Source organism: Gymnoscopelus microlampas, assembly GCF_963454915.1.
Source record: "Gymnoscopelus microlampas genome assembly, chromosome: 23".
In the NCBI taxonomy this organism is placed as follows: domain Eukaryota; kingdom Metazoa; phylum Chordata; class Actinopteri; order Myctophiformes; family Myctophidae; genus Gymnoscopelus; species Gymnoscopelus microlampas.
In genome coordinates, this window is record NC_139960.1 from 2,490,924 (window position 1) to 2,506,896 (window position 15,973).

At 39.9% G+C, this 15,973-nt stretch overlaps 1 protein-coding gene across 1 annotated transcript; it reads right to left on the bottom strand.

Moving 5' to 3' along the window:
* Positions 1 to 214: 214 nt before the first annotated feature.
* LOC311040061 (receptor-interacting serine/threonine-protein kinase 3-like) lies at positions 215 to 5,507 on the bottom strand (the record flags this gene model as incomplete). Its single annotated transcript, XM_084050133.1, has 7 exons — positions 5,332 to 5,507; positions 4,140 to 4,479; positions 1,998 to 2,143; positions 1,847 to 1,902; positions 1,230 to 1,388; positions 580 to 662; positions 215 to 262 (listed from the first exon to the last, which is right to left on the bottom strand). Exons 1-7 carry the CDS (start codon positions 5,472 to 5,474, stop codon positions 215 to 217), a joined length of 975 nt encoding a protein of 324 aa, XP_083906259.1. The 5' UTR covers positions 5,475 to 5,507.
* Between the last annotated feature and the right edge of the window lie 10,466 nt (positions 5,508 to 15,973).

Genomic DNA, 15,973 nt, shown 5'->3' on the forward strand with positions numbered 1-15,973 from the left:
TTATTCAATCAAAATATAGTTCAAACACCATTTAAAACCACTTCGAATGGCGGCCATCTTGAAAAATGGCGGCCATATTGTTTTTTCAAGTGGATCTCGTACTTTTCTGAGAGAGTAGGTTCTGAAGCACTTGTGTGCCAAATTTGGTGCTTGTATCACCAAGTGAAAGATCGTTTCAGCAATGTGCTCCACTAATGGGAGTTAAATAGATAGTTCACGTACCTGGTGGTCGTACACACTCCTCCTGTCTGTTCACCGAGTCCTGGAGTAATGGCATTACACACATATTAGAGTACTGATTACATTTAAGGACACAAGTACAGAAACACATTTCCAACAATGAATAAACTGATAAAGCCTGAGTTTCTTTATCACAATTTTAACTTCACAACTCACACTTCCAACTTGTGTTGGTGTGTTGGCAAGAAAAACTATACAAGTGTTTCTGAGATGTACAGTTAAAAATCATAAAGTCACAAGTAAGGCCTTTTTCATAAAATGTTATAGTGGGCTTCCATCAATGAACTACTAAAAGTTGTTAGTTTGAAAACAGAGCTACGTAGAAAAATGTGTACTTACCAACTTGGTCAAGGTTTCATTGACAGCAGCGTGGATTCCCTTCTGATGCTTTGAGAAAACACGACCTGTCACTTCAGTGCATCCTGAAAGGAAAACCACCATGACAGGACAAAGATGTAAATGACCAGAATGATGTACCTCTGTACCAGCGTCAATGTTGTGTTTACATAACAAGTTACAATATACACTAGGTCTAATTCTTTCACATGAATTACATGTATGACATTTAAAAAAATCTGTTTAGAAAGTACAATTGGATACTACTGTATAAATCATATTGACAAAGTATTTTAGATATACTGTATTTTGGCAACAAAACGATATCCCACTTGAATCTTGCTCTCTTTCAGCTACATAAAGTGCCGGCATGGCCATCTCAGAGAATCTGAATCTGTCTTTCTTTTCTACCAAACAAATTACATTTTATAATTTGTATAACGTGTACACAATATACTCGTTTGTGTTTATATCATGCAGTATATTTGAAGTTTGTAAATGTACAAAACATGACAAAGATATATTTTGGACACATTATTGAAGTGTTTGAAGTCAATGAACATTGAGCAGGAAGCTCGTAGTGTGCTCCCATTTCATGACTTTCCCTAAAAACGTTATATCTGTAGAATGTATATCTAAGAATGTCAATTCACCTTTGAACGTGGGCCTCTTAGTGGGATCCTTGTCCCAGCATCTCTCCATGAGGTCAACTAGCTCGTCTAATCCATCTGCTTTGCTCTGATCAATTTTGTGAAGATCAGGTCTGTCTCCCTTAAAAGTTATGCTGAATATCAGCACATTACGATTCACCCCTACAACAAATACAGAACAGATATTTGTGCGTGCGTGCGACTGTGCGTGTGCACGTACATGCGTGCGTAAGGTTCAAAATGTGAATACATAGTTATGAATGAGTACATAGTGGTTGTTATGTACATAGTGGTATAAATAATAATAACAATAATAAATGTATTTGTTTAGCACTTTTCTCAAAGTTTACACATTGCTTTACACAGCAAATATGACAAATAAAAACAGATAGTTGAAGGCTCATTACTAAATATCACAAATCAAGCATGTTGATTGTAAATTACTGTAATGTAATGTAATGTAATGTAATGTAATGTAAGTGAAATTCCTTTTTCTACAACCACTGGACTTAACTCCATTCATTTCATACTTAATGTATGTGTGCTGCTGTATACATTCATCTCATACTTAATGTATGTGTGCTGCTGTATACATTGACATGAAATAGTGGATCATTTACCTGCTGGATAGGGCTCCCAATTTCCAGTAAGAAGGGTCCAGAGGAGTATGCCGTAACTAAATAAAAATATGTTTTAAAAAAAGGTTTGAAACTGTTTTCATATTACAATAAATGTAATGACTATATCAACATTATTCCTTCAAGAGTTTACCTGTAAATATCATAAGAGCGGACAGGACGGTAGTCGTCCTGTTCAAAGGCCTCTGGGGCAGTGTAGGCCAGAGTGCCTCCTTCATCACCTTTGTTGCTGGTATTCAAAACACTGGTGGACACCATAGAGAGGCCAAAATCGGCTATCTGTTAAAAGAAAGAGGATAACAGAGCATTTTAGGCCTTCCTGCTTTGATTTAAGCCCAGTGAAGAGAAGCAGTGAGGACAAATGGCATGGCAATATGCATCATGGTCTGAAATCTGAACCAAACCCTTGAGGTTACGTTGTTAATTGATAGAGCAAAGTGGGCGCTCAATTAATTTAAAAAAAATATTGTTTTAATTGTTTTTCAGAATCAGCATTTTACACAAAGGTGGTCGCGGCTTTACATGATAGATATAATAAAGCATAGTAATAATAATAATAATAGTCATCATCATAATCAGAGGTGTCAGGGAGAAAACAATTGAATAATAAATAATATTAATAATAATATAATGGGGATTAACCTAATTATCATATTCACAACAATATGTAAACAGAGAGATAGTCACATTAATCAGTCACAGTATACATAATCACAGTTCATGTATTATGCAATAGACCTATTAAAGGAGAATTCTGCCCTAGGAGTTTCCTTACCTTTATTTGAGGTTGTAACCTCATCATACGTGGGGGTCCGGGACCCCCAGTTCATAACGAGTGATGTTATGATTTCGGGGACCCCGCCCCCCACAGCACAGAACAGGAGTTTTTAGTTCTTGGGGTTATTTCTGTCTCTGGAAATAGTTATTTCTTGTATATATCTGTAGCGTGTGGTCCGTCTGATGTCGGTGCTATGCTATAGCTACACGGGCGCCGCCATTACTGTTTACAAATCTGTTTTACTGAAATCACGTTTGAAATCTCGTCTCGCGATACTTCCGCCTTCCGTCCGGACCAATGGCGGGCGGAAGTATCGCGAGACGAGATTTCAAACGTGATTTCAGTACGACAGATTTGTAAACAGTAATGGCGGCACCCGTGTAGCATTAGCATTCTAGCGACATCACACACTACAGATATATACAAGAAAAAACTGTTTTTGAGCGACAAGAAATAAAAACTACTGTTCTGAGCTGCGGGGGGCGGGGTCCCCAAAATCACAACATCGCTCGTTATGAACTGGGGGTCCCGGACCACACTTATGACAAGATAACAACCTCAAATAAAGGTCAGGAAACGTCTAGGGCGAAATTCTCCTTTAAGTGTGTGTGTTAAATGTGTTTCTTGCTTGGCAACCATAGAAACCTGTATATGCCCTAAATAGAAGCTCCCATAGTAACAGAGACAGATATTATAATGTAAAAGGTTATTCAAAGATCGTTCAAAGGGGGGAAAGATAGAGACATGTTTAGCCCTCAGTAAAGAAGGAACCCTTTCATTCTATTGATTGGGGGGAATATTCATATCTTTCAAGTAATTCAGAAAGAAGTTCCAGGAAACATAGAATAGGTCTTTTTGACCTCTAAATTTCTTTCCTGCTTTTGCCAATTTTCTTTATTGATATAAATCAATTCAAAAGGAAAAAAAAAAAAAAAAGGGGACCTGAATGGATACCCACGCACGCGTGTGTGTGTGTGTGTGTGTGTGTGTGTGTGTGTGTGTGTGTGTGTGTGTGTGTGTGTGTGTGTGTGTGTCTGTGTGTCTGTGTCTGCGTGTGTGTGTGTGTGTGTGTGTGTCTGTGCGTGGGTGCATGCGTGTGTGTGTGTGTGTGTGTGTGTGTGTGTGTGGGTGTGTGTGTGTGTGTGTGTGTGTGTGTGTGTGTGTGTGTGTGTGTGTGTGTGTGTGTGTGTGTGTGTGTGTGTGTGTCTGTGTGTGTCTGTGTGTGGCAGACGCGTCGCTAGGTCTCTACTAGGTTGGGGGCTTAGCCCCGCAGGCAACGCGCGCACGTTTTTTTTTTTTTTTTTTCGCGGATTTGGGTACTTTTTCCCCCGTTTTTTGTTACTTTATTTCGGTTTTAGGGTTAGGTTTTTTTTTTATATTGGTGGCTTTGGATAAAACATTGGTGGCTATAGCCACCGAAGCCCCCGCCTAACGACGCCACAGGTGTGTGGGTGCGTGCATGCATGCGTGTGTGTGTGTGTATGTGTGTGTCTATACCTTGACATCTAAGTAGGCATCCAGTAGTACATTGTCTGGTTTCAGGTCCGAGTGCACAACCGGTGGCTTCTTGCTGTGAAGGAAGTTCATGGCCACGGCCACCTGGTCGGCCAGACGGAAAGCCAAGGGCCACGGTGGAGGCCCAGCCAGGGCCTTCTGGAGGGACAGCAGGGAGCCTCTCTGCATCAGCTCCATTACTATACCCTGCCTCTTGATATAGCCCAGATCAGAGACAGGGGGAATGCCCTGGTACATCCCATAGACCCTGGGCACAAACTGGTGGGCGACAGCGTCCATGTGACGAGCCTCTCGCCCCAGAGCGGTGGACAAGGTGCCAGAGCTACAGTTTAGGAGGAGAAAGACAGCAGTTACAATCAGTGGTGTAAAGTAACTAAGTACATTTACTCAAGTACTGTACTTAAGTACAGTTTTAGGTACTTTTACTTTACTGGGGTATTTTCAATTGTCTTTAGTTCTACTTCTACTCCACTACATCTCAGAGGCAAATATTGTACTGTTACTCTACTACAAGTATTTGAATACTTCAGTTACTAGTTACTTTGCAGATATAAATGATTACGTTATAAAACATACATTAACCACTTTAGCCCTATTTTATACCTAGGCTATTTGAAAATAGCAGATCTACAAACTCACAACGCGTCGCATCGCGACGCGTTGTGAGTTTGTAGATATGCTATTTTCAAACATTTTGGTACTTTTACTTTTGGTACTTTAAGTACATTTTGATGCCAATACTTTTGTACTTTTTCTCAAGTACATTTTTTATTCTGGACTTTTACTTGCAAGGGGCGGGCTCCCACCGCACTTTTATTTGACCTCTGGGGCGGAATCTGCCAATGCTTTGTCAATGCAAATGCGTGGATTCTTGGAAAAAGATCCGCAAGACCATGAATCCACACATTTGCATTGACAAAGCATTGGCAGATTCCGCCCCAGAGGTCAAATAAAAAATTGAAAGTGCAGTGGGAGCGCGCCCTAACAGAGTATTTCTATATTGCAGTATTGATAGTACTTTTTTCGCCACTGGTTAGAATCCAGGTATGTGAGGCTGACTTTGATAGGACTGAATATTGTGAAATATGTGATTGATTAGAGTGAAAGAATCAACCATGTTGCTGATAAAAGTCCTGTAATAATTGCTTTTTTTTTAATATCATATCCATCATACCCAACATGAAGCAGCTTGATGGCAACGTCAAAGCCCCAGTCCTTGTGGCTGGCCTTGTAGACACACGCAAAGCCCCCTGTGCCCAGCTCTTTCCAGTTCTCCAGACTTTCATCGCCAATCGTCTCTCTGTCCTGGGCTGCCATCTCTCACCAAAGAACGGAACCACCACAGATTCAAATCTAGAGGGCAGTAAGGTATAGGCAAATTAATATGACATCTTTCCAATACTAAAGCAACCAATTAATCACATGCACGTACAGTACTTGTCTGCTGACAATGAAGCGTTCAATGACAACGTTTCCTCTGGCGATAGGGCTGCATAGTGCTGATGCTGACGCGTCTCTGTCATTTTAGATTTCTTTGACTATTTAAAAATAGCAGATCTACAAGCTCATAGCGCGGCACTGAGTGCTGGTCGATTCTGCAAATGTCTTCTAAATACTAACAGTTTTTTAAAAAAACTTGCTATCAAACTTTTTCATGTCAAGGACCCCCAAAATGATATGATTTTGCCACGGACCCCCATCTCAAAATATGTTGTTCCAGGGACAGGCACTCGTTTTTGGGGCCCTGGGGCCTTTGCCAGGGTTTTGAGTGTGTGTGTGTGTGTGTGTGTGTGTGTGTGTGTGTGTGTGTGTGTGTGTGTGTGTGTGTGTGTGTGTGTGTGTGTGTGTGTGTGTGTGTGTGTGTGTGTGTGTGTGTGTGTGTGTGTGTGAGAGAGAGAGAGAAATAATCAGTGGTGGAAAAAGCACTATGTTTTTTTACTTAAGTAAAAGTATCAATACCGCAAAGTAGAAATACTCTGTTACAAGTAAAAGTCTGGAATTAAAAATAGTCTTGAGTAAAAGTACAAAAGTATTGGAATCACCATGTACTTAAAGTACCAACAGTAGAAATACTTATGCTTAAGTATGCTAAATGTCCCATTTCAAGTTCTTAAAATGAATGAAAATCTTTAGAAAATAGCAGATCTACAAGCTCACAATGATTCGCACCGCGACGTGTTGTGAGCTTGTAAATCTGCTATTTTCAAAGAGCCAAAGCTTAAATAGGGCTGAAGTGATTAATGTATGTTTTGTAATAATATATATATATATATATATCTTTTTTTATTAAGTTTTCAAGTAATTGTAGTGGAGTAAAAGTACAATATTTTCCTCTGAGATGTAGTGGAGTTGAATAAAAGTACTGAAAATTGTAAATACTACAGTACTACAGTAACTACACAAATCATGCAATTAATCGTGATTAAAAATTGTAATCGCTTGACAGCACTAATAAAGTAACTGAGTACATTTACTCAAGTACTGTACTTAAGTACAATTTTGAGGTATTTTATACTTTACTGGAGTATTTCCAATGTTCTGTACTTTTACTTCTACTCCACTACATTTCAGAAGCAAATAATATACTTCTACTCCACTACAATCATTTGAAAACTTTAGTTACTAGTTACTTTGTAGGTTTTGATTATTATCACAAAACATACAGTAACCACTTCAGCTCTATATACATTTCGGCCATTTTAAATAGCAGATCTACAAGCTGACGATGCGACGCACTGTGAGCTTGTAGATCTGCTATTTTTGAAGTGGCCGAAATGAGGACATTCTGCACAATGTATACTTTCTACTTTTGGTACTTTAAAGGGGCTACACCATGAATTAAAAAAAAATATATTATATATAAATAATGCCCCCTAATACGTTTTAAACAGGTTGTAAGCCTAAAAAACATCCAGATATTTTTTCTCACAATCTGACTGTCTGTCATTCCAAGCTTTTTCAGCTGCAATACCAAAACGTCCTATTGGGCAGGGGGGAGCTACTGAGCAATTCTGTCTGGCCATCATCAATGCAAAATCAGGGCAAGTGACATCATTTGCCCTGCCAATTCTGAAATGGCCTGTTCAGACACGCCCATTCAGGAAATCCATGAAATGAGCATGCAATGACTGAATGTTAAAAAAAAATAGGGTACAAGAGACACTGGGGAGCCCAAAAAATACTAAAAACCTAAAAAAAAAAAAATGAAATTCATGGTGTAGCCCCTTTAAGTACATTTTTATACAAACACTTTTGAACTTTTTACTCAAGTAAATTTTGAATTCCAGACTTTTACTTGTAACAGAGTATTTCTACAGTATTGATAAGTACTTTTCCCACCACCGCCCAAGTTACAAACCAGATCAACTCCCCCAAATCCCCTCCATATATATTCTGTTCCAAAAGGAAATCAAGGCTTACCTGTGTGCTCTGTTCTGTGTGAGAAGATGTTATTCCTCTGTTCTGTAGAAGCTGTGTGAGGAGACGAAGGAGAAGAGAGGAGAAGCTTTGAGAAATGAACTAAAGAGTGTCTCTTTATCTGGAACTGCAGTTTTTCTCCCTGACGTTTCTGGTTTGGTTTGCATAACCGGTCAGGGTGCATTCAGGTGTCCCATAGGGCTGTTAGTGACCCCCCCCCCCCGAGGGGCCAAACTAGGAGGCGGGGTGGTATCTGCCCTTGCTTGAACTTCATACAATCGATTGATTGATTGATTGATTGAATACTTTACTAGAAGCTAGCAGAGAAAAAGCACATGAACGTACAGTTCAATACAAGGTCAGCTAATAGGAATTAAAAAAAATAAACAACCTTTGCTTCGACTTAAAGGAATAGTTCACCCCAAAAATAATTATTTTCTAGCAATGACTTGCTGTGTGATGTGTGTTTGTGTCAGTGGTGGAAAGAATACTCAAATGTTTCACTTGGGTAAAAGTATCAATACTGCAATGTAGAAGTACTCCTACAAGTAAAAATCCGGAATTCTACATTGACTTGAGTAAAAGTACAAAAGCATCGCTATCAAACAAAATGTACTTAAAGTACCAAAAGTAAAAGTACTAACACGTTTGAAAATAGCCGATCTACAAGCTCACAACGTGTCGCGATGCGACGTGTTGTGAGCTTAAAGTATAAAAGTATACTTTAAGTAAAAGTATAAGTATAATATTTGCCTCTGAGATGTAGTGGAGTAGAAACTACTGAAAATTGGAAATACTCCAGTAAGTAAAAGTACCTAAAAATTGCACTCAAGTACGGTACTTGAATAAATGTACTTAGTTACTTTACACCACTGGTTTATGTGCACTATTTGAAGATTTCATAGTAGGCCACACGCTTTGATTTACACCAGTGGTTCTCAACCTGTGGTACGCGTACCACCGGTGGTACTTGAGCCCCCCCCTGGTGGTACGCGGAAGAATCTTCCCAAAAATGAAAAAAGTGGGGGGAAAATGAAAAAAAATAATAATAAATATATATATATATGAAAACATAATAAAACTATCGAAATACTACTTTGAATGGAAATAACATTACCATAATATCACTCAAATTTAATTTAAAAAAGGTTTTGTTGAACACTCATGTCAGCGTGGGAACAGCGCATTTCCTGGCTGTTACACACTGTGCGTTCGGAAATTACGCACCGGAGCACACTCAGTGCGCTCAGTGCTGTATTTTCGAACGCAGCTTTGAATGCGCCGGTACTGGTAGCCACGATCAAAACAAACACGGTGAAGGGCAGGGGTGAAAGTGGGCCGGCACGGTCCGGAACGGCGTTCCGGTAAAAGATTCGGTGGCGGAACGCTGTTCCGTTAAGAAAAAGTCAAAGGCAGCTGTGAAAATCCCATATTAAATAACCTGCCACAGACCCATGGCCATGTTCAAGAATAAAACATAATCTACTAACGTCAGATTAACATACAGGGCGTCACAACCATTCATTCATTTGTGCGTACGACGGGACACTCTCACAGATCCGTGATTTCCCCTGACTTCTTTTTTTTTTTCTCCCCCCGTTCCGCATAAACAGCTGCTTTCGCGTGAAGTTAAGTAGTTTCAACTAGGCTACCTGGGTACTTCTACTTCTAGTAGTATGATTTCAAAATAAAACGTGTGTTGAATTGTAACATTACAAGGATAGAGTTTAAAAAAACCTCTTATTCTGAAATGCACATCGTTTTGAAAGGAAACCAGATTTATTTTCTGGAGGCCACTTGACAGCTTTCTGCTCACGGAACACAGCTCCACTTGACTAACGTGCATCGTCAAAATGTAAATAATACGGACGTGGGTCATGGGACATTATGGAATATAAAGACTTTGTGGCAAAAGTTCATATTTACAACCATGATCTCTGAAACCAAGACAATTTGGGGCTATGGAACAAAAGTGTGTTTTCTTTCATCTTTTCAGAAGGTGAGTAATTCATCTTATCTAATGCTGACAGTGGTGGAAAGTAACTAAGTACATGTACTCAAATACTGTACTTGAGTATAATTTTAAGGTAATTTTACTTGACTGGAGTATTTCCAATTTGCAATATTTTTATTTCTATTCCAATACATCTCAGAGGCAAATATTATACTTTTACTCCACCTCAATTATTTGAAAACTTTAGTTACTACTAGTAACTTTGTGGATTTTAATCATTATGACAAAACATACATAAACCGCTTCAGCCCCATTTAAACTTTGGCTTTTTGAAAATGTACTTGGTATTGTACAGTATGGTCAAGTTGGACATGAGTTAATAGCGTCACAATCATTTTTAACCACTTAGCTTTGGCTATTCAAAAATAGCAGGCACAGCACCACGCTATGAGCTTGTAGATCTGCTATTTTTGGAAAAACCTTGAAAAAGTGTTGCATATCTTTGAATATTTATTTTTTTTTAAAGCGAAAATGAACTGATATCTTTGCTTCTGGGGGTCCCTGGCACAAAACATTTTCAAATGGGGGTCCACGGCCGAATGTTTATCAATTTAGGGGTCCTTGGCATGATAAAGGTTGAAAACCACTGCCCTAAATCCATCCTAAACCCGCCCAAAAAGCATCAATAACCGCTAATAACCGCCCAAAAAATCGCGCGCGCGCAAAATATCGCACGCGCGCTTCGCGCGCGCACGTTTGACGGTAATGGTACTTGGAATGACAGATAAAATCTGAGGTGGTACTTGTTGTAAAAAGGTTGAGAACCACTGATTTACACAATACTAAATGGTGCATTTATACAGCGCTTTTATCCAAAGTGCTTTACATAGATTGTGCATTACATACACCCACACCCACACCCACACACATTCATACACTGATGGTGGAGGAAACCATGCAAGGCACCAACCTGCTCATCGGGAGCAATTAGGGGTTCAGCGTCTTGCTCAGGGACACTTCCACACTAACTCTTCTGGGGGAGCCCGGGATCGAACCGGGAACCTCAAGGCTTCCATCCGGCCGCTCTACCCCTGAGCCACTGCCGCCCCAAAGATTGACGAGAAGCAGGACGGGTGTTTTTGATGAATCTAACATGTTAAAAATGGAGTTTGAAGTTATAATGGGTTTGTATAGGAAGGGGGCGTGTCTGACAAAATGAATATCAAATATCTAAATACTGAATCAAGCAACTTAAAAACGGTCTGGGGGGCTCACAAAAGCCTGAATAGATGATAAAATGACCCAACATTTTTTTGAAAGTGAAATATCTCTTTAACATTGATGCAGTGGATTCTGCCATAATATAGCAAGCTTTGGACGTGAAGAATTATTGGAGGGAGTTTCTCAAACGGGTTGTGGCAGTGATTACGTCTTTAGGAGAGAGAAAGGAGAGACTGGCATTTAGAGCAGGGGTCTTCAACGTTTTCAGGCCAAGGACCCGCTGAGAGAGAGATGAAGCAGGGACCCCCTCTATATCGTATAAAATTGTGTTTCAGATTAAACTGTTTTTGTTTACCTGGTCTGCTCTTTTTCCCCCTCTACACCTCTTTGCCAAAAATAAACGATCTACAAGCTCACAACGCCTCGCAGCGCGAGGCGTTGTGAGCTTGTAGCTCTGCTATTCTTTGGTTAAAGCTCTCCTCAGAAAAGAGATGTTAGGGTTCAAGTGGTTAAGGTAAAAAAAAATCCTATCACACAAAGATTTGGCGGACCCCCTGTAGTAACTCTGAGGACCTCCTAGGGGTCCCGGACCCCCTGTTGAAGACCCCTGATTTAGAGGAAACGACGAGCTCCTGGAAGTTTTTCGGAACGCAGACATCAAATCATGCATGAAGCTCAAATTGTCTCAATCTCAACGACAGCAACACAGAAATGAGCATTTTCAGCCTCGACTCCCACCCCCCCCCCCCCACATCCTTGGTCCCCTAAGCTCCTACACACACACACCCCTCTGTTAAAACCCTTGGTGTCACTTTTGATTCAGCCTTCAAACTGGACAAACAGGTCAGCTCGGTTGTGAAAACCAGCTTTTTTTCATCTCAGACTTTTAGCCAAGACCAAACCCTGCCTCTCTCAACGTGACCTCGAGAGGGTCATCCATGCTTTTATTTCATCCAGATTGGATTATTGTAACTCTCTATGTGTTGGCATCACTGGGACAAAGAAGCCAGACCACATCACTCCAGTCTTGGCCTCGCTCCACTGGCTCCCTGTCCCCGCTTCCCAATTGATTTTAAGATTTTAATGTTTGTTTATGAAATTCTAAATGGCCTGGCTCCCCCGTCCCTGTGGCGGCCTTCAGTGATAACTGATGTAGCCCTGTCTTTTCCCTGACTGGTGCTAATGTTTGTTTTATTTATGTTTTTATCTTTTTGTTTGTGCTTTCCCGTTGATATTATTGTCTGTTTATATTACATTGTTTGCTCTGTGCTGTGTTTTTTACCTGTACAAAGGATAAAGGATAAGGAGTACAGCACTTTAGTTGAGCTTGTCATGTTAAATGTGCTATATAAATGAACTTTGATTTGATTTGATTTGATTTGAAAAGCAAAAAGCCCAAACAATAATACAAATAAATATAAATAAAACAGAACAGGACAGTTAACTGGACATGAATGGAGCAGGCCAAATTGGATTGGATTTCTATGACCCTAATTTGACAACTTTAGTTACTAGTTACTTTGTAGATTTGAATTATTATCACAAAACATACATTAACCACTTCAGCCCTATATCAACAATAATTTCTAAACGTAACTAAGTACATTTACTCAAAATACACTTTTGAGAATGTTTTACTTTACTGGAGTATTTCCCATTTCCAATACTTTTACTTCTACTCCACTACATCTCAGAGACAAATATTGTACTTTTACTCCACTACAATTATTTGACAACTTTAGTTACTAGTTACTTTGTAGATTTTGATTATTATTACACAACATACATTAACCACTTCAGCCCTGTATACATTTCGGCCATATGAAAAAAGCCGATCTACAAGCTCACAATGCGTCACGATTCGACGCATTGTGAGTTTGTAGATCAGCTATTTTTTAAACATTTTGAACTTGTGAAATGGGACATTCTGCACAATGAGCACTTTTACTTTTGGTACTTTAAGTATATTTTGAGGCCAATACTTTTGTACTTTTAAAGTTGTCATTTTGATTACCAGACTTTTACTTGTAACAGAGTAATTCTACATTGCAGCCAATCATGACTGTACCGTATGTATATTGAGATTCCACTGTGTTTGGTAACCAGACGTGTCTCTCCTTATAACCTCTACACACTGTACGATATTTGACCCGATTTGGCTCTCGGGGATATTTTTGGGTGATCGCCGACAAAACCACCGATCTCAGTCCAGATCGGGCGTTCCTCGGCGAGGTGTTGATCGTGCAGTGTGTAACGTACTCCGAGAAGAAACACCCCGATAAATTGCGCTCGGCGAGCGGTTCCCGATAACTTTTACTTTTCTAGCATGTTGGATATTTGGGTTTTATCGGATCCGATGAGAGCCGTGCTACAGCCAATAAGAGCTCAGTACCAACCGGAAAACTATTTTATTATCAGCATGATTCACTGTTGGGTCTACCGTGGCTAGTCCTCCCGCATAGAACCGCAATATTACCGTACAGACAGTCCAGTCCTGTATTAGTTAAACATGATAAACAGATTGATAGAGCGAGCGAGCCTGCTCGACGATGGGGCTGTTTATTATTAGAAAGGAATAGGGCTTGCAGACAGAGAGAGAGAGAGAGCTGTGTGTGTGTGTGTGTGTGTGTGTGTGTGTGTGTGTGTGTGTGTGTGTGTGTGTGTGTGTGTGTGTGTGTGTGTGTGTGTGTGTGTGTGTGTGTGTGTGTGTGTGTGTGTGTGTGTGTGTGTGTGTGTGTGACGCACGTATCTCTGAACAGTATTGCCAGGTTTTGCGCGAGAAATAAGCAACCAGGTCTATGGAAACAAGCCCAACAAAAGCGACTATAGGCCGCATGAGCACTTTAAACCTAGGTACAAATAAAATAGCTGATCTACAAGCTCACAACGCGTCGCAACTATTTTCAAAGAAAAAAAGCAACATTAAGAAATAAAGCCAAATAAGCAACTACGCTTTGGAAATAAGCTAAAAAGAAACGCAACCACCAATATTTTTTACAAGCAACTCGCTTATAATAAGCGGACACGGCAACACTGCTGCTGAGCTGAACTGGCTGACTTTTGAAACGTTTGTTTCAGAGAGGGAGAGAGAGAGAGAAATACAGAGACATTGAGAATTATTTAATGTCAATCATTAGCGTCCTGTCTCGGTCTCGCAACGTTTGGAATAAAAACAAATGTAAGTATTGGGTCGGGATCACATCGTGGTGAAATATCTTGTAATCAGTGAACCCCTGTCGCCGACCAATCAATCGTGCGAGAATCACAACGATATATTTAGCCCGATTTCAAGAGAGAAACTTGTGCAATGTGAAATGCTTAACGATCTGTTCACTCGCCGACCATTTCAAATATTGTACAGTGTGTAGAGGTCCTTAAGGAGACAGAAAGCCACACCCCCCACCTGATACTCCCGGTAAGTCCTGTTCATGCTGCTTGACAAGAGAGCTTTCACCTGTAGCTATCTGAACCCATCAGTATCTGTATAGATATTCAAATCAGACCATTGTTATTCCACCAGAGTGTGTGTGTGTGTGTGTGTGTGTGTGTGTGTGTGTGTGTGTGTGTGTGTGTGTGTGTGTGTGTGTGTGTGTGTGTGTGTGTGTGTGTGTGTGTGTGTGTTAGTGAGTGAGTGTATAGTGAGTGAGTGACGAGCGAGCGAGCGTGCGTGCGTGTTTGTAGTGTGTAAAAAGCATGAATTCGATGCTTCATGGGGTGTGTAATTGATAGAAAAGTCATTTTTTGGGGGGGACTACTCCTTTAACTGATATGATTTATTATTCCCTGTTTTTCAAAGTAAGATGCTAGTTACCTTGATCACGGTAAGCAATGTAAAAATAACATTTCCCCAAATTATTTAAAGATAACCCCCAGCTGGATCAGTGGTTTGTGGGCCAGTTACAGTAGAATCCCAAGACTGGACCATGCAGGTGAGCTTGTAGATCTGCTATTTTCGCTATTTTGGAAATATACTCTCACTCACAAACACGTGTGTGTGTGTGTGTGTAAGTGAGAGTGGGGGGAACATAGAATAATATTAAAGTGTAATTATAAAGGAAGATAATAAAGCATTTGTTGTGTTCTGGACCACGATGAATGTTCTTTCATGATGTCAGAACCTCCAGAATGTGCACATATTTTATAGCAAAATGTAAGTTTTGCATTTTTAACCCATTTGGAGCGGGAACGCATCTGTGTCATTTTTACATTTCTTTGGGCTATTCAAAAATAGCAGATATACAAGCTCATAGCGCGGCACCGAGTTGCCGCACTATGAGCTTGTAGATCTGTTATTTTTTGAAAAGTCGTGAAATCTTTGAATATATATATATATATATATATATATATATATATATATATATATATATATATATATATATATATATTGTTTTAAAGCGAACATTTTTTAGCTCAAATCTTTGCTTATGGGGGTACCTGGAACAACATATTTTGAGATGGGGGTCCGGCCAAATACATATATGTTTGGGGGTCCTTGACATGAAACACTTTGAGAACCACTGATTATAGCAGTAGACTTTTTTTGTTAGGATTTAGAAGACATTTGTAGAATCCCCCAGAAGCAAAGATTTGAGTTACAAATGTTCGCTTTAAAAAATGCACATATTATCCCAAGACCGTCATTTAGGGATGAGGTGAGCGACTTTATCATTATTGGACGATTGTAACATTAAGTGATATTGAATTGGCTTTTTAATGCGTTTATTTGTACGTTTTGAGTGAGCGAGCGTTGACATGCATTCTATTAAGTGCAGTTGGTTTTATCTTTTTACTTTTTAGAAGTAGTTTCTTCCACGTTTAAAGCAGCACTATGTAACTTTTTACGAATGGTTTTCTACTGAGGAAACAGCAATGAAAGCGACCATTTACAGGCAGAAGATATGATCAATGATCATCACTCATTATCACAGGGATGAGAGGGTTAATAGTAATTGTTGATTTTAATACATGACGATGGTTCAGTTGGTGTTACAAGCATGACAGGCTAGATCAGGGGTCATCAACAGGGGGTCCGGGACCCCTAGGGGATCCTCAGAGTTACTACAGGGGGTCCGCCAAATCTTTTTGTGGTATGATTTTTTTTTTTACATTAACCACTTGAACCCTACAGCATCCCTTTTCTGAGGAGCACTTATTAGCCAAAAATAGCAGATCTACAAGCTCACAACACCTCGCAGCCATCCATGGACTGTCACTACGGACCCCC